Source organism: Anopheles stephensi, chromosome X, assembly GCF_013141755.1.
Source record: "Anopheles stephensi strain Indian chromosome X, UCI_ANSTEP_V1.0, whole genome shotgun sequence".
NCBI classification, from domain to species: domain Eukaryota; kingdom Metazoa; phylum Arthropoda; class Insecta; order Diptera; family Culicidae; genus Anopheles; species Anopheles stephensi.
The window spans coordinates 15,316,349-15,332,032 of record NC_050201.1 but is presented as its reverse complement, the minus strand read 5'-3'; the positions used below and the strand labels follow the sequence as shown (position 1 = coordinate 15,332,032).

At 46.0% G+C, this 15,684-nt stretch overlaps 1 protein-coding gene across 5 annotated transcripts; it reads left to right on the top strand.

Moving 5' to 3' along the window:
- Positions 1 to 3,018: 3,018 nt before the first annotated feature.
- LOC118510515 lies at positions 3,019 to 15,667 on the top strand. Of its 5 annotated transcripts, XM_036052458.1 has the most exons (9): positions 3,019 to 3,665; positions 6,379 to 6,893; positions 9,690 to 10,012; positions 10,806 to 10,918; positions 10,993 to 11,141; positions 11,222 to 11,492; positions 11,558 to 11,895; positions 11,954 to 12,113; positions 13,950 to 15,667. In XM_036052458.1, exons 3-9 carry the CDS (start codon positions 9,943 to 9,945, stop codon positions 15,507 to 15,509), a joined length of 2,661 nt encoding a protein of 886 aa, XP_035908351.1. In that variant the 5' UTR covers positions 3,019 to 3,665; positions 6,379 to 6,893; positions 9,690 to 9,942; the 3' UTR covers positions 15,510 to 15,667. The 5 variants fall into 5 exon arrangements, with proteins under 5 accessions (XP_035908351.1, XP_035908331.1, XP_035908341.1 ...); XM_036052438.1 differs by lacking the exon at positions 9,690 to 10,012 and having other exon boundaries at positions 3,020 to 3,665; XM_036052448.1 differs by lacking the exons at positions 3,019 to 3,665; positions 9,690 to 10,012 and adding an exon at positions 3,994 to 4,366.
- Positions 15,668 to 15,684: the final 17 nt, after the last annotated feature.

Genomic DNA, 15,684 nt, shown 5'->3' with positions numbered 1-15,684 from the left:
CCTGGGTATGGGGAGAAGTTCTGGATGGGAATTGATACCACGTTCTTCTTCTTCTTTCTTGGCATAACGACCTTTTATGTCATGCCTGTCATTTCTGGCTTACTAGACATACTAGACTTATTGGGGCGGTGGCCAAGGCGATAACGGTCTTCACACAGCAGCTCCGAGGTCCAAATCCCATCCAAACCGTCTCCCCGTACGTAGGACTGACTACTTTTCTACGGGTAAAGTAGTAAAGGGGTTTTACTACAAGTCACAGAAAGCCACATATGGCAGGCCGTGACTTCTCGAGGTTGTTGTGCCAAGGAAGAAGAAGAAGGAGACTTATTGTTACCGCATAGTTGGATAATTGGTCCCCACTATGGGGGGAAAGGCCCAGATGAGATTTGAACCCAGGTTCTGTCGTGTGAAGACCGGCGCCGCTCCCTCTCCTCCACATCAGATTAAAGTCCAAAAGAGTTAGATTGCCTATTTAATGTCTAATGACTACTTCCAGTTGATCTGATGCTGAGGAATTTTTCGAACAGCAAGAGAGCCTACTTTAACTCGTCTAGATACAATAGATTGGATCGGCAAGATATCTCTCATCGAAGTAAATGGAAAGTCATTCAAAGGTTGAACGGTTTTATCTTCTAAAGTTCGCTCCATCCAATATTACGTCAGATCTGATGGATATATCATATAAAAGTATGATAATGCTTTACGCAGATGAAAGTCTTCATCTTCCATACACAAAAACGTGATAAAATCTTTGACATTTGCAGTACAGTTCAAGGCAGCACTAGTTGCGAAGGTTGTTGTTGTTGTTTCGGGTAAATATTTAATCACGAGCGTTGCAAATATTGACCATAAAAACGAGCGACTCAATATTGCATAGTATGCATATCTACAACCAATGCCCGCGGCGATCTGCTGTCCCGGGAACCCTCGTGACGTGTGATATTGAGTTGTACGTACACATGTTCAACCGACCAGTATAGGAGGGTAGTGAAAGGGAACGTGTTCAAGGTTGCCACGATGCACGACGATGCTTCGTCTCGCGGCTGAATCGGCTAGCGTTGCTCGATGCATACGCATTACCATTACCTCCAGGCAAAGGGTGCTCCTAGTTGAACGTTCTTGAATACTTTATAATCAACTGCAGTTGAACGAGCCTATTTGTGCAACACGGAGAGTTCATTAACTTAGCTAGCTCCAGCCTAGGCTACATTCGCGGATCTACTTCCACAAGTGTAGGATCCAGTGGTTCCACGCATACACCTGTGCCGCGTTGCGTAGATCGCGTACGATGCTCGAGACAGTCGGCTTCGGCCTACCGACATTGCAACCGACACCCTTTACAGATGATCGACTTACGGTGCAGCGGTGGTAGTAGTAGTAGTGTAGTAAATCCACGAAGCTCAGGTATGTCAAAGTGGGTAATGGGAAGTGATCTTCAAATCTTTTTTTTTTATTCACGAGCAACGGTCTGGTCGTGTTGCTAAAAAAAATCTGTACAGAGCATAAAATAATTAAGAAAAAAACTTAAATAGTTAAACTTTCAAAGAAAAAATATCTTTATCACTCAACATTCAGAGTATCATTCCACATCAACGATGATTGAACAATTCAGTTCATTCATTAAAAAACACACACACATAACTTAGAATAACAAAAGCTCTCCCAATGAAGCAATAAAGTTCTCTCGAGATAGCTCTTTTCTTCTTCCTTGTGCTCTCTTTCGCTGTGAAGACTGTGTTGCACTATGGTTGCCTACCAGATAAGACGATGGACAATTTTCGTTAGTATGAACATAAATTTAGAAAACGAGGTACTTTGCTAGGATTATCTGGAGTCAGTTTAAGGTGTGATGAGAATACACGACATAAAGCTTTTAAGCTGAATCAAGAGTATAGTTTATGCTGCAAACTTTCTTATCTACTTTCTTGCTTTTTTGCGTTGAGTGGGATTGGTAGTTGTCTAATGGGCTTAGAGAGACTCTGACTCCTCGCGGAATTCTTTCATCTCTTAGTTGGGCAGTCAGGTAGCTCTAGCTAGACTAGGCTATTTCTACTTCCGAGTTGCTTTTAAAATCATCTTTATAGTAAAATTTTCTTACCAACCATTTGTTATGACTGACTTTGGTGACACTGTTGGACACACCGCTTTAAATTTCTTATCCGTCTATTTTTTGCGCTACAACCTCTAAGGGTCTTTCCTGCCATTCATAGATTTCTGTGATTTGATTTTACTCCGTTTTGCGGCCAGTGGATGGACATAGCGATAGTTTGTATTATATTGTTGAACGGTCACTCACGAACATTCGTTTTGACGATCCGAGTGGTGCAGAGGTTAAATGATTGACGGATTAGTGAATTATAATAAACTAAATAAAGAAAGAAAGGCTAAAGTCTCAATAGATGCCACCCCCCCCCCCCCCTCCCGGAACTCACTTTTCGCTACTGAGTTGCCTTAAATTTAGGTAAAAGTTAAGCAAAAGTGTTAAAAATTGTTGTAATAGTAATATATAATAATTATAAATAATAAATAAATAAATAATTATAGTAAAAAGTCTTAAAAAGATACACTTTTGCGTAACTCACTTGTAAAAATGAGTGCCCGTGAGTGGGGGGGAGGGGGCATCTATTCAGATTTTAGTCGAAAGAAAAATGTTTTCGCTTACTAAAATGTATTAATCCGCCAATCATTTATCCTCTTCAACGCTCACCAGAATGAGTGCTAGTGAGGGGAGGGGGGGGGGGGAAAGGGGGAAACATTTTCAGACGTTTATCAAGTTTTTTGATTTTTTTTTGTTGTTGCCTTCAATCCAGAAATTAATTTAAGCAAAAATAATATATGTTTTTTTCTAATTTTTCAAACTTCAATAACTCACCAAACACTCACTGAGCGCCGAATGCAGTCTAACGAACCAAAGTCTGGATAAGCTACTATAACCAACCAGTTCTCTGAGACCCAGAGTTTGACGCACCTGACTGATCCCGATCGTTGTTGGAGCCGCACAGTGCGTACGAGAGACGGTTTCTGGCGGTTTTGTTTTCCTCGCAAGACGCATTTCGGACAGCGACGGTCAACGACAGGGCAGGAATTTTGTCCGTAGCGAGCGCTGCGGTCCCGTGTGCTGTTTGTTCGCTCTAGTGGTTGTTTAGTGTTTAGTGCGTTTGCCCCGTACCATACCATACTAGTCCCCGTTTGGGTTGTCGTTGGGCCAAACCCATTTTTCTCCGGAGCGCCCATCGCCGCTGGGAAGCGAAACAACGAGTCTCTGATCAACCATCAACCCCTGTGTGCCAAAAAACAGACTTTTACAAGCAGCTAAGCTGAAGGGCTTCTGCAGCAGCAGCAACAGCAGCAGTGCGCAAACGAAAGCGCAAAAAGCCCTACAAAGGACATCCGACAATTGTGCCGTCGTCATCGTCTTAATCGCCGTCCATTGCTCAACGACTGCCCTGGCGGAGTGTCTCCGCCAATTCGTGTGTGTGTGTGTGTGTGTGTGTGCACGCGTTTTGTGCATGGGCGTGATATGCGCGCCCGCTCTCGTCGTCTCGTCGTTTGAGTGTCAGTTTATGTGTGTGTGTGTTTATATTAGAGTTATATATTTTAAAGTGCAGGCTTAACCTTCTGCGCGATCGGTTTTTTGCAAAAGCGGCATGCTAAGATTTTACACCGTAAGTTTGCCAGTCACTTTTCTTTACATCTTTCCAAGCTAAACAGCCGCTGGTTCCGCCGTGAAACTATCAGTTTCCATAGAGGGAAGACACTGGCGGGGCGGTGGTTAGAGGGAAAGGAGGGCGAGGGGAGGGTGAGGTGGGGGCTGCATTCCTATGCAGCGATGGACCAAATCCAGACGCGAAATGCAACAGCAGCTAAATACACACAAGGCAAGCGAATAGGGAAATAGAGCGAAAGCGCCGTGCGAGAGCGTCACTGTTTCGAGAGAAATGCATACAACCGGAAAATAAGGGGTGTAGGAGGTGAGAGGCGGCAAAATAGGAAGGAGTGGTGTTGGTGCGGTGCGGTTCGGTGATTTAAACGCGTGCATTAAGTCCCTGCAGAGCAATCAGCAGTCCGAATTTCCTTCCAGCTCTCTCACATTGCTCTCCGGCCGAAGCTTAAGCTAACTTCACAAGGTGCAAGGGATCATCGGCCTATGTGTTCGGTGTCTATGTGTGCATCGATGAAGGTGGGTGGGTGTTAGAGAGACAAATGCGAACGCAAGGGAGAAAGCTTCAGATGCATTTCGAAAGCAAAAAGGCAGTAGGCACAGAAACATTAGCTAAAAATAGCGAGAAGCAACAACAACAGCAACAGAAACACCCGGACTGTATGGGTCAGCAAGAAAATGATGAGGAAACGGAGCTGTCGAAAGGTTCGTACAAGAAACAACAAGCAAAAAAAAAATATGGCTGAGCACTGTTTGGAGCTCATTTTGTTGGTTTGCTGCTCACACCATCCCACCCCAACAGAGAGTCCAACAGACACACACACACAGCTATATTACGCCTACCTTTCTCACAGAAAGCTCAGGTAAAGTGAATGATCGCGGGCGCGAGTACGCGTTTCACCTCACAGCTTGCGCCTTCTTGCCACGACGAACCACTATCACTTTCACGCCTGTGGAGAGAAGCAAAAAAAAAAATAAGGCAACAACCAAAAATGGCCTCCGGCGACACCCGAAAAACATATGCTGTCGATGCCATTATGACAGTAAATCTCGTTTTTTTCTTTTCTTGGCTGTTGTTACAATCTCCAATGAGAATTGGCGGATCGTTGGGACAACTTTTGTCCAGTATTCAAACTTTGGTAGCTGTAGAGCAGCTGTGAAATTCATTAGCAAATGTTGCGCTCAGAAATTGGTCAGGTCTCTCAAGAATGCTCTACAAGAGACCCCAAACTCTCCCAAGTCCATGTCAGCTTTTCGGAGGAATCCTCAAGAAAGTCGGTGGGCGGATATTCGATACTGGTGGTTGTTGAACCGTCAAACACACCAACACGAATAAGAAGAGCGTTTCATCTCTATCCTATCAAACACTGCATGATCCGATCACCAACCACCATCTCCACGTGTCATCTATCAAAGAACCAGACCCAACTAAAGGAAGGAGAGAGAAAGAGAGAGAGAGCGAGCGAGAGAAAGAAAAAAGTCCAACACCAAAAAACGGAAAGTGTCGAATCACTATTACTTCATCTCAAGGCCAGCCGCTGGTAGCTCTGTCGAGCGCTCTGACGTTGTGAGGCAAGAAAGCGTGTGGCGTCACACGACACCATCCATCATCCGTTCACTCACCCAATCTCTTACTGCTGCAACTACCCGTGACTCTGCGCCCCCGGTCGGCGCAGCGTGAGTGACAGCCATGCACACAGTGAGTGCTGTAGCTCACCACGTTAGTTAGTACATTTCGCGCAGTATCAACTAGTTTAGCTTTTAGTTAGCTCAGTGGTGATAGTAAGCAAAACAGGGGGTAATGATTTATTGGCTTTTGCGTCGGGTCGGGTTTAAATGAGTGATTAAACGTCAGTTCGTTGGGGTGGCTCGGTGATGTAGTAGGTAGAGGCGCCAGTTGCAGCTTTACACGACCAAGCCAGGGATATCAAATCCCATCAGGACCCCGTTTCTCTGGACTTCTCTGTTCTGGACTGAGATTGAATAGCCCCCTTGCTATATGGGTGTTAAACTCTGTAAGTCAGGGAAGTCAGATATTGTGTGTTTGTGTGTCCCCCCTTACCCAAGACACTCCTCGAGGTTATAATAGTGTCAAAGAAAAAAAGAAGAAGTCATAAAAGTTCCGGACGGTTCCGCTGCAGTGAGAGGGGGCACTTGGCTATCCATAACTACGTGGTATTATCTGGTAAGCCATTAGTTGGCCGGCGTGACCTAGCAGGGTCGTTAAGCCAAGAGGAAGCAGAAGAGAAGATAAAAGTTCCACATCACTCAGTGGGTTTTTCGTTGAAATGTGGTGTTGTGTTTGTTGTTCAATCACATCCGCTTTTTTGTAGTATATTGTATAGACTACAACTTAATGAATCTTGAAATGGGCGACGTTGTTTTGCAAATCATTTGAGATTCAACGTTGTAGAGGTCTCTCTCTCTCTCTCTCTCGTTCACTTCTTCGAAAGCGTTCGGAGACCGAAAGACAGGAACGGATTATAAACCTAATATAGATTAGTGGTAGGCAAACAACAACAAAAAACTCATCATGCCGTCCAACTCTGCGGAACATTTGTACACGTATTTAACGTTTGTTTGTGTTTGGCCTATCTTCGTTTCTTGAATGAAATATTTGGCTCACACACGGCTGGAACGCGACCTCTCTAGCTCTACACGATACATTGCCATGTTTATTTTTTTTCTTCTCTTCTTTCCTTGCACTTGTTTCATAGGGAAAAGTACCAAAAAGCACGACCCATGATAAGTAGTTTTGAGGAAATCGAATCGTAACTTTAACAACCGCACGCGCCTTCAATGCCGTTCGATGTCTGCATTCGGCACGGGGACTACCGAAACACCAGCGTATCTGTGAATCGCAGCTCCAGCGAACCGTTAAAAAAAAAACCAGCAACAAAAAAGCAGACCCCGAAGAACTAGTGTTGCCTGACGGGATTTAAAGCAAGGAAGGAAAGCGTTGACAACGGACCTCTCTAGTCTCTACACGATACCGGCAGAAAGTGGAATAGGAGGAAGAGGAGGAGGGGACAAAGGGGAGGGTGGAAGAATAACAGCACGAAAGAAAACGTATGCAAATGTTCGTCCTGGTGCTGTTGCTGCTGCTGCCGATCGCCAACACACTGCACCACCATCATCAACATCACCTTCATCACCATGTCATCGAACACTGACCTCAGCTTCGAATGGTCATTGCTCACCAAGAAGGATTGCCGCAAATGGAACACTGCCGGTAAGTTTTTCCTCTCGATTATGACGCACCTGGTTTTATCTTCTTAAAACTGTCCCCGAAAACTCTCACCTCAAGGCGAGAGGTTTCATAATTTCAGTTGCTTGGTGGAAAGTCAAAACCTGTCCTGTCCTCTTTATTTTTGTTGTTGCAAGAACCCCGACGCTGTACGATAGTTTGACCTACCGTTTTCTACCAACAGCACTAATCGTTTAATATTGGTTGCCTTGTATTGCTTACCTACCTAATATCTCCCTCACCTGTACATACCAACCAAGTGGGCCTAACCTCCAGATCTTGGCAGACCTCGTGTATATACACGTTGAAGGTTACACTTTTTGCTCGGACAACTTCCTAATTGCCTACCATAACGCTATATAGCATGTAGCGTGAGGTCAGCAGTCGATCATCAGCTTTAAAGATCACGTGACGTGCCGCGAAATTTATCACGAAACCAGCAGAATTGTGATAAAAAAAAAACCTTTTCTTGTTTAATGTCATCAACCGAGTGTTATGTCACCTGGAACGCTACACTGTTTGTTCATCCCGTGTTGATCCCGGGTGTTACGGACACGCTGGCATCTTTCCTCCGTTAGCAAATGGGATGTGTCAAGTGCAAACATCTGAAATCAGCACTGGTCAAATAGATGGCATCATCTTCGGATCTAGCGTGCCTGAAGCCTGTGCGACACGTTGTAGATGCGTGTGACATCATCAAATCACCTTTGATCGAGAGGGGATTAGATGTTTGGAGGTCTCCCAACAGCATCATGGTCGCTGCTTTCGCTAATCTCTGATAAGTTAGAAATATAGCTACTGGAGATCCAGATTATCTGGACACCCCTTTACTTGTTGTTCGGCTCCTTGGAGAAGGTGGAGGAGCCTATCGCCTACCATCTAATCAATTGGCAATTGCTGCTTCTGCTACTGCAATATAATTACACCAGTAATCAAATCTTTGCCCACTCATGCTTGGGTCGCATACGTTTCGTGATCTCACGGTGATCGGACGAGCTCGAACGAGCAAAATCGCCTACAGCGATTCGATTCGAACGCAACACACGCATACGCTGCTGCTCACCGATCCGATTTGCAACATTCAGCCGACCAGGTATTGTGCAAAACCCTCGATATGCTTGCCTACCTCGTGATAAGATACCGATCTTGAGCACTTGATGGAGCCGGTTGTATATACCAATGCTTCTGGCACTTCGATGAACCGGGAGGGGAGGGGGTTGAAGCGAACCAGGGACGGTGGATCAGACGCATGACGATAAACGAAAGGGCAAGCGGAAATACTGAACCACAGGCAAAAAATGTGTATACATGGCGTTAAGCCTCGCAGTCTACGCAAAACTGGGACGTTTGATAGCGTTAAGATGATTGGAAGGGAAAAAAAGAACGAGAGAGAAAGAGGCAGAGAGAAAGCGAGATAAAAGTATGATTATTTCTGCAGTTGCCAAGCCGGGTCACGAGAGAGCAGATGACGGCTGAGAACGTTTAGGCGACACTTATCCGTATGAGATGATAACGAAATCGATGCAATCGATGCACGGTTTGCCGCATTATAGCAAAGCCCGAAGAGACTAACCTTTCAGTGTGTGTGTGTGTGTGTGTGTGTGTGTGTGTGTGTGTGTGTGTGTGTGTGTGTGTGTGTGTGTGTGTGTGTGTGTGTGTGTGTGTGTGTGTGTGTGTGTGTGTGTGTGTGTGTGTGTGTGTGTGTGTGTGTTTGTGTGTGTGTGTGTGTGGCTAATTAAAGCTTATTAATAAGCTACGGCTTATTAATCCAAAATTAATCGATTTATGTCTAATAGTGTTTGACGTTAGTTTGGGAAGGAGCTTTAACTTCTTCAACTTCAACTACTTGAAGAGACTACAATATACAATATTTGACAGCTCTAAATACAATTGTTTGTTCACACAGTATGAATATATGAATATATGTGCGCATTGCTTTCCCTAGGCATCCCTCTGCGGTTCCCTCTATCATCTGTCCGCGTATCATTTGTCGCACGGTTAAAAAAGGGGCCCTCGCAGAGTTAAAAGGCATGCATGGGCTTCCATTAGGCATGCGTGGCACGCGCCACACGCACACAAACACACATGCGCTCCGACCCGGAATATATTGTGTGGTACTGTTGTACGGTACTCTGCCCAAACACTTGCCAGTCTCATACATACGTTGTAGAGTTCGCACCGTCGTTTATTTGCTCGACTCAGTGTGCCATCCGTACGCGGTCAATACGGGCGAGATAATAACGTGCTGCGGGAGCGACCAAGCTACCAGTAAAGTGTGTTTTATTCATGATTCTGTGTTTTGGTGTGAAGAGGTGGCTTACTGAAAATACTACGTCCATCAACACTACAACCAACCAGGTTTTCCCGGAGGGAGCCATCATCCAGAGTCTGTGACCTGGAGCCAGAGGACCAGCTCTGCAGTGTGAACCTTCTGCTCGGTTCATCCTTGCAGCTCTTGTGTGTGAGTATGCGACTGCGCGCGCGCGTGTGTGTGTGTCTGTGTGAGTGGCCTTTTTTTTATACTCCACCCATTTAAAAAAAAACGAACTCTAAAACATCACCGGCGAATGGTTGTTGTTTCAAGGATTTTTAAGTACTTCCAACCAAGTCCTCAATGAAAATTTACAAATAATCTGTCAGACGGATAGCTCTCGTCTAAATCCGCAATCGCAAAGGTGTAAAATATCCTCCTTCTTCTTGCCTTCCTTCCTTTCGCACCACAACATATCCTTTGGCGAACGGACGTATCTTGGTTTGGACATCTCAACCTCCAATCTTCAGCATAGACCGAATCTTCGAGGCTCAGACTCTTCGGCGCTAGGACACCAGATACTCGTGAACCTTCCTGGCGGTTTTGATTTCTAATATTCAGTGGTTTTCCAACACCGGGGGAAAAACACACACACGCACACACACACACATACACATCCTGTCCGGGCGAGGGATTTTGCTAGAGTTCTTTCTCCTGGTTCCACGGATATAGGAGAAAGGCCAAACACTAAACTAAAAATAGGGTGAAACTAAAGGCAACATTATGAGCGGCCTAGGGAGCGACTTGCTCGATAAGCATCTCGTCGACGAAAGCTCCCTGTATATGTTGGACGGTAAGTGTTTGCTCCTTTGCCCAAAGCCCGATTCGGCTTCCACTTGTGTGCGCCTGCATGTCCTTGTATTTTTTTTTTTTGTTCTGCGTAATCAGCATCCTCTTACCACGAGTCGTCATTTGTTGTTGTTGTTGTATTTTATATCACCTTCTTGGGCAGGTTTTACCATTTTTTGCTTGGTTGCGATTTTTGTTTTTCGGCTGTTGCTTGCTCGCGTCCACATCATGCATTCTAATTACGATTATTTTTGGCTCTTAGCGATCTTAGCGTAATCCACGGTTTTTTTCTTTTATCGTTCGATAAAACATTGCACCGTAGATAGAATCGATACATATGCGTACTTTGAGATGGTCTTGAAGTGTGTGTGTGTGTGTGTGTGTGTGTGTGAGAGAGAGAGAGAGAGAGAGAGAATGAGTGAGCGAGTGTGTGTTTGCGTCTGTTCAGGGACTATCACATATACCATTGCACCAAGCCATATTGCACATTGCACCCGAGACAGATGGTACATAGGGGGAGGGGTTGCTTTGCTTGCAGTCTGAGGGGACCGAGGTGTTCCGAATAAATTAACATCAGACATCAAGTTTTCGCGACTAAAAAATATGGCCCATTGGTCCTTTGCGTAGTTTACCATTTTACCTCAACATAAGGCACCTCTATCAACTAGCATGGCTTTATCTTAACTCTTCATCTGCGCTAGATACAAAATAGTGCATAACTGATGCGAATTTATTTACCTTAAACTTTATTTATTATTCTTACCGCCAAATATTGACCATCCCAATCCTTCCGGCAGATTTGCAACTGGCAGCTGAGCTAGGGAAAACGCTACTGGAACGTAATAAAGAGCTCGAGGCAACGCTAAAACACCACCAAAACATTATTGACGATAATGTTCTGGAAATAGAGGTGAGTAGGCGTAATTGAAGCAGCCTAGGATATTCAGGTTCAAACCATAATGTCCGTCTGTTGCACGTTTCCAGTACTTAACAAAACAGAATGCAGCCCTACGCGAGGTAAACGACTCGCGGATGAAGATCTACGAGCAGCTAGAAGTGAGCATCCAGGATCTAGAGCGGGATAAGTATAAGCTTGCGCTCGAGTATCAGGCCGAGAAGAAGCATGTCAAACAGTGAGTTTGTCCTAACTGGCCGGAGTTGCCCCTTGCCTGCCGAACAAACGCCATCATCGCCTTTCTCGTACCGTTTGCAGGCTGTGTACTAATATTGAGAGCTTAGAAACCAAAGTAGAAGAGCTAACCCGATCGCTCGAGGATGCTCGGCGGCAGGTGGAAGCGGATCGTAGGACCAAAATAACGGAACGATTGGTTAGTCAGCAGCAGCATCAGCAGCAGCAGCAACAACCACCATCGGGTCTGCCAATTATTAAGCTCAACAGCCAAACCAGCCATCCATCGAAAGACGCCATACCTGTTGTTTCTCCACCAGAGGGCGAAAGCACCAGTCGACAGATAGACGAACCCGTGAGTTTCACCTCTTGGCTGCATGTCTGCATCTTAACACAAGAAATATCCCTTACGCTTTGCAGTGTCAACAAGTCAAAGCAACGTCCTCTGCAACGGTGAGCAATAGTGGAGCAACCACTCTACCGTCCCAGGAGGTCGAGGATAATCTGGACGCTGGTGATGGTGGTACTGGTACGGAGGAGCACACGCTGAGCGAAGATAATGAGGAGGTGATGCATATTATGCAGGAGCTGCAACGTACGCAAAAATGTCTACTGTCTGAGCAGGGCAAGGTGGGCGAATTGGAGGAGCAGCTGGCGGCGATTGTACAGGAAAATACGGCACTTCACACGAAGTTGTTGAACCGCTCGTCCGACCTCAAATCGGTACATGATGGCCCATCCATGTTGGAGGAGTTAAGGTAGCGGACCGGCATAGATTATTGTGAACCGAGTACTTAGATCCCATTTCCATTGCAGACAAGGCGGGAAGGTATGTACCCGATGTTTGCGGGACCTGAGCGAACAGCCAGACAACGATTCGATCATCACCGGGACCGAGGACGATGACGCCAGCCTGATGGAGATGATCCACAACGTGGACTTCCCGAAGGTGTACCGGTCATCTGTCACGTTGCAGGTACCGTACCACGGGGGGAGGCTCACTACTTTTGTATCCATTTCAGCTCTCTCTAGACGCATCCTAGACCTAGCATTGATCCGCCAATATCTTGCTCTTTTGCTACATCTATACTCTGTCTTACATTGTCACATCTGAGGTAGCAGTTACGACACCAAATGAGGTCGGACGATGAATACTGATAACACAATTTATTTACAGAAACCTCTCTTTTACCTCTCTTTCTCTCTCTCTCTTTTTCTCTCACTCTGTTTGTTCCTACATATATACAGTTAGCTTGTATCATAGTTGTACAATTGTTGAGCTACCCTAAAATGTTCGGTACTAATACCTATAAGAAATAACCTTTCGTATATCTGTAAAATAATAATCGCCAGTCGTACTACTAGCCGAAACTCTTACTAACTTCTTGCACTACTACACATCTTCTATATGCATATTCTACACCGCACCGCGTAGACTTAGCTGCATGATTTCCAGAACGTAGACATACACACACAACTACGAGGCTCGATCATTAGGACTCTTGACATGGTGGTCATTGCCTTCTGGAGCTTACTCCAATAGGGTCCAGATTCGGAAAAAAACCCCGATTCGTTCATCAAATTGACTTATGTTGTTGTTTCTTTGTTTTGTATTTCGTTTTCGGTTGTTTTGTTTTGTTTTTGTTTTGTTTGCCATCCTTATATCCTTATTTCTTTCATTCTTTCTTTCTTTTCGTTTCTTCCTCTTCTTCTTCTTCGTTTCTCTTTTTTTCTAGGCGAAAACTTGCTCAATATGTGCACACTCATCTAAATATCTGCATGAGCTGCCCGTTAATATCGTTAGACTTTTGATCGAACTCTGGTTGCTCGTTGTCCGCAAGTTCACCATCCTAAAGCGGATGCTTAATTATATGTACCGGCCAGCGCTGCTCATACATCAGCTGATAAGCCTGCCAACGTACGAGCAGCTCAACTGTCTCTAGCAGTGTAGTGCGGGGGAAAAAGAGGCAGATTGGTTAAAAAAATCACAAACAGAACGGAACTTTTTTTTAGGGCCATTACATATTCCATTGCTCAGTTGCACTTAGACACGTTGCACCGGTAGTGTAATGGCTCCGGTCAAAGGCAAGGCAATGTTCAAGGTTACGGGTTTACTACGGATGAATATTCCACCACTGTACAAAGCAGATCGTAAGCCACCGGCAGAGGGCATCAGTAATTTAATTTTAATTTAAAGACAATAATGACCGTTAAACAAGGATGCTTCCGGAAGTCAAATTGTATTTAACAAATTAATTCCCCCTTTTTCGGCTCTACGGGCGCAAAACAATCCACCGAGGTTGAACTCTAAGTTAATATGTTTTCTAATTATTTCACGTACGTGGATTGCTTTGCTAGTCTTTAGACCGTAAATGCTTTAATCCACTCTTTGTTCCTGTTGATTCTGCTAGATAAGTATGTTTTATTGTATAAAATTATTTTGTATGTATGTATGTATGTATGTATTTTGTTGGCTAATTATTTTTTTACGTTTGATAAGTACTGTAACTACGCTCACTTAAACTTTTAGCGTCTACTAATACTAAGCCAATATCTGTACTTATTAGATGGTGATTATTATTTTGTAAGAATAAACAAAACAGAGAAAGAGATAGAAAGAGAAAGATACAAAAGAGTGTGTGTGAGAGAGAGAGAGAGGAAGTTGAGCAAAAGATTGTAAAATTACATTCAAAATTAAAACTTATTACTTGGAATGTTCGATAGAGCTCTGCAGAAACAAACAAATCGTGAGAAAGACGTTAAATTCACGAGTTCATCATGCTTAACTATCCTTCCTACTCTATGTTCGCAGATAAATCCGACGGAACCGGATAGCTTGGACCTTTCCGCAAGTGAGTGTGCCGGTCCGACCAATCCCTACCGCGAGCTGGTAGAGAAGTATGAGGCACTGCTCGAGGTCCACCGTCAACCGATCGTACGCAAGGCAACGACAACAGCAGCCGGCACATCCACAGCAGCGGCAATGGGCTCCGGTAACAATACGCCCGTTGACAGCTGTCAACCACAGCAGCTGCTCGGTGATTCGGTCGATGGTGAACAGGGTCCGCGCTACATGATGCAGTTCAATCCAGCCATCGTGAGCGGTGAGAATCCACACCCGCAGGAGCGCCATCCGAGCGAGCAGAGCATCCGGACGGCAGTGGCCGTAGCTGCCACCGAGTGTTCCGAAACGGAAACGGCCAGCTCGGGCTACTCGGACGAGGTCAGCAACAAGGCGACGCAGACGGACGAAAGTCCGCGCAACTTCCTGTGCACGATTGCGGACGGCAAGGACTGGCGGTTCAGTATCTACGAGGATGAGAGTGCAATCGATTCGCGGTTCCGGTTCAGCCCAGCGCATCGCGAGCTGTTCCGGGAGATATTCAGTGTGTTGCGGAAGGCGGCCGAAAATCGGGACGAGGGTGATCAGTTGCCGCTGCTGGACGATACGAAGCCGGTCGGTGCGATAGTGGCGGGCAGAGACACAACCAATCCGGTACCGCCGGTAACACCGGCGACCGAGGAACCACCGGGTGCGTTCGGTATCGAGGAGGAGGATGAGGATGACGATGAGACGGTCAGCTTCATCTCATCGTCGGCCGTCAGTGAACAATCGTTCGCCATGTCCGAATGCATCACTAAGTCAGAACGTCGCCGTATCGCGCGTCAAGCGAAGGCTGCCTGTCGGTACGGTGAGGAGGAACCGAAGCCACTGGAGTCTAACCTCGGCACGGAGCCGAACCAGCGGCAACAACTGCAGACTCAGCAGCAACATCAGCAACAGCAACAGAAGCCTGCCGATGGATATGCACCAACGTACCAGCTAGACTACATCGCTGTCACGGTGAGCAAGCGCAAGTCACGCCGCCGAAGTCATCGGCGGGATGGTAATCAACCGACCACACCGCAAACACCACCACGTACCGGCAGCGCACGCAAGAACCGTCCCTCCTTCAGACCGTGGAACCCGGAACGGGACGGTGCCATCGTTGCACCGGGCGAATGGAACGGTAACTCGATGACCGTCTACAACCGGGCCATAAACAAACCGGGGCAGGTTGCACCGGGCAGTTACAATGCGCCCACCGCATCACCTGACGGTGCCAACGCGACCCAGCCGACACCATCCTCCAAGGTCCGACGGTCGAACGAGAAGAAACGGAACGCCTCAGGACTTCGCAATCGTTTCGCGGATCTAGTGGATAATGCGCTCGGTGATGATGCGGTTGAGTTCCGACCGTCGACAGCATCTCAGCATCTGCACAAACTACAGAAACTGGATCTCTCGTACGCGGAAGTTCTACGCCGGGCGGACGGTAGTAACCCATTCCCTGCTCGACGTCAGTACAACAAGCAACAGCAACAGCAGTAGTAAGATTCTGCCCCAGCGTCGGATTCTGGACCTACCGGGATTAACAACTCCGCTAACCGAATATCTGAGAGTACTGAGGCAAAACCCCCAACTGACAAATAAAATTCCCCTAAAAAATTGTGCTACGCAGTTGCGTTTCGGGCGATTTAGAATACTAATAGTACTGAAGTTTTCG

Bases quoted from the DNA above. Each gene is read 5' to 3' on its own strand.
- LOC118510515 (XM_036052438.1), top strand. From the start codon at position 6,818: ATGTCATCGAACACTGACCTCAGCTTCGAATGGTCATTGCTCACCAAG. The intron at 10,919-10,992 runs GTGAGTAGGCGT...GCACGTTTCCAG, and splicing joins ATAATGTTCTGGAAATAGAG to TACTTAACAAAACAGAATGC. The intron at 11,493-11,557 runs GTGAGTTTCACC...TACGCTTTGCAG, and splicing joins GTCGACAGATAGACGAACCC to TGTCAACAAGTCAAAGCAAC.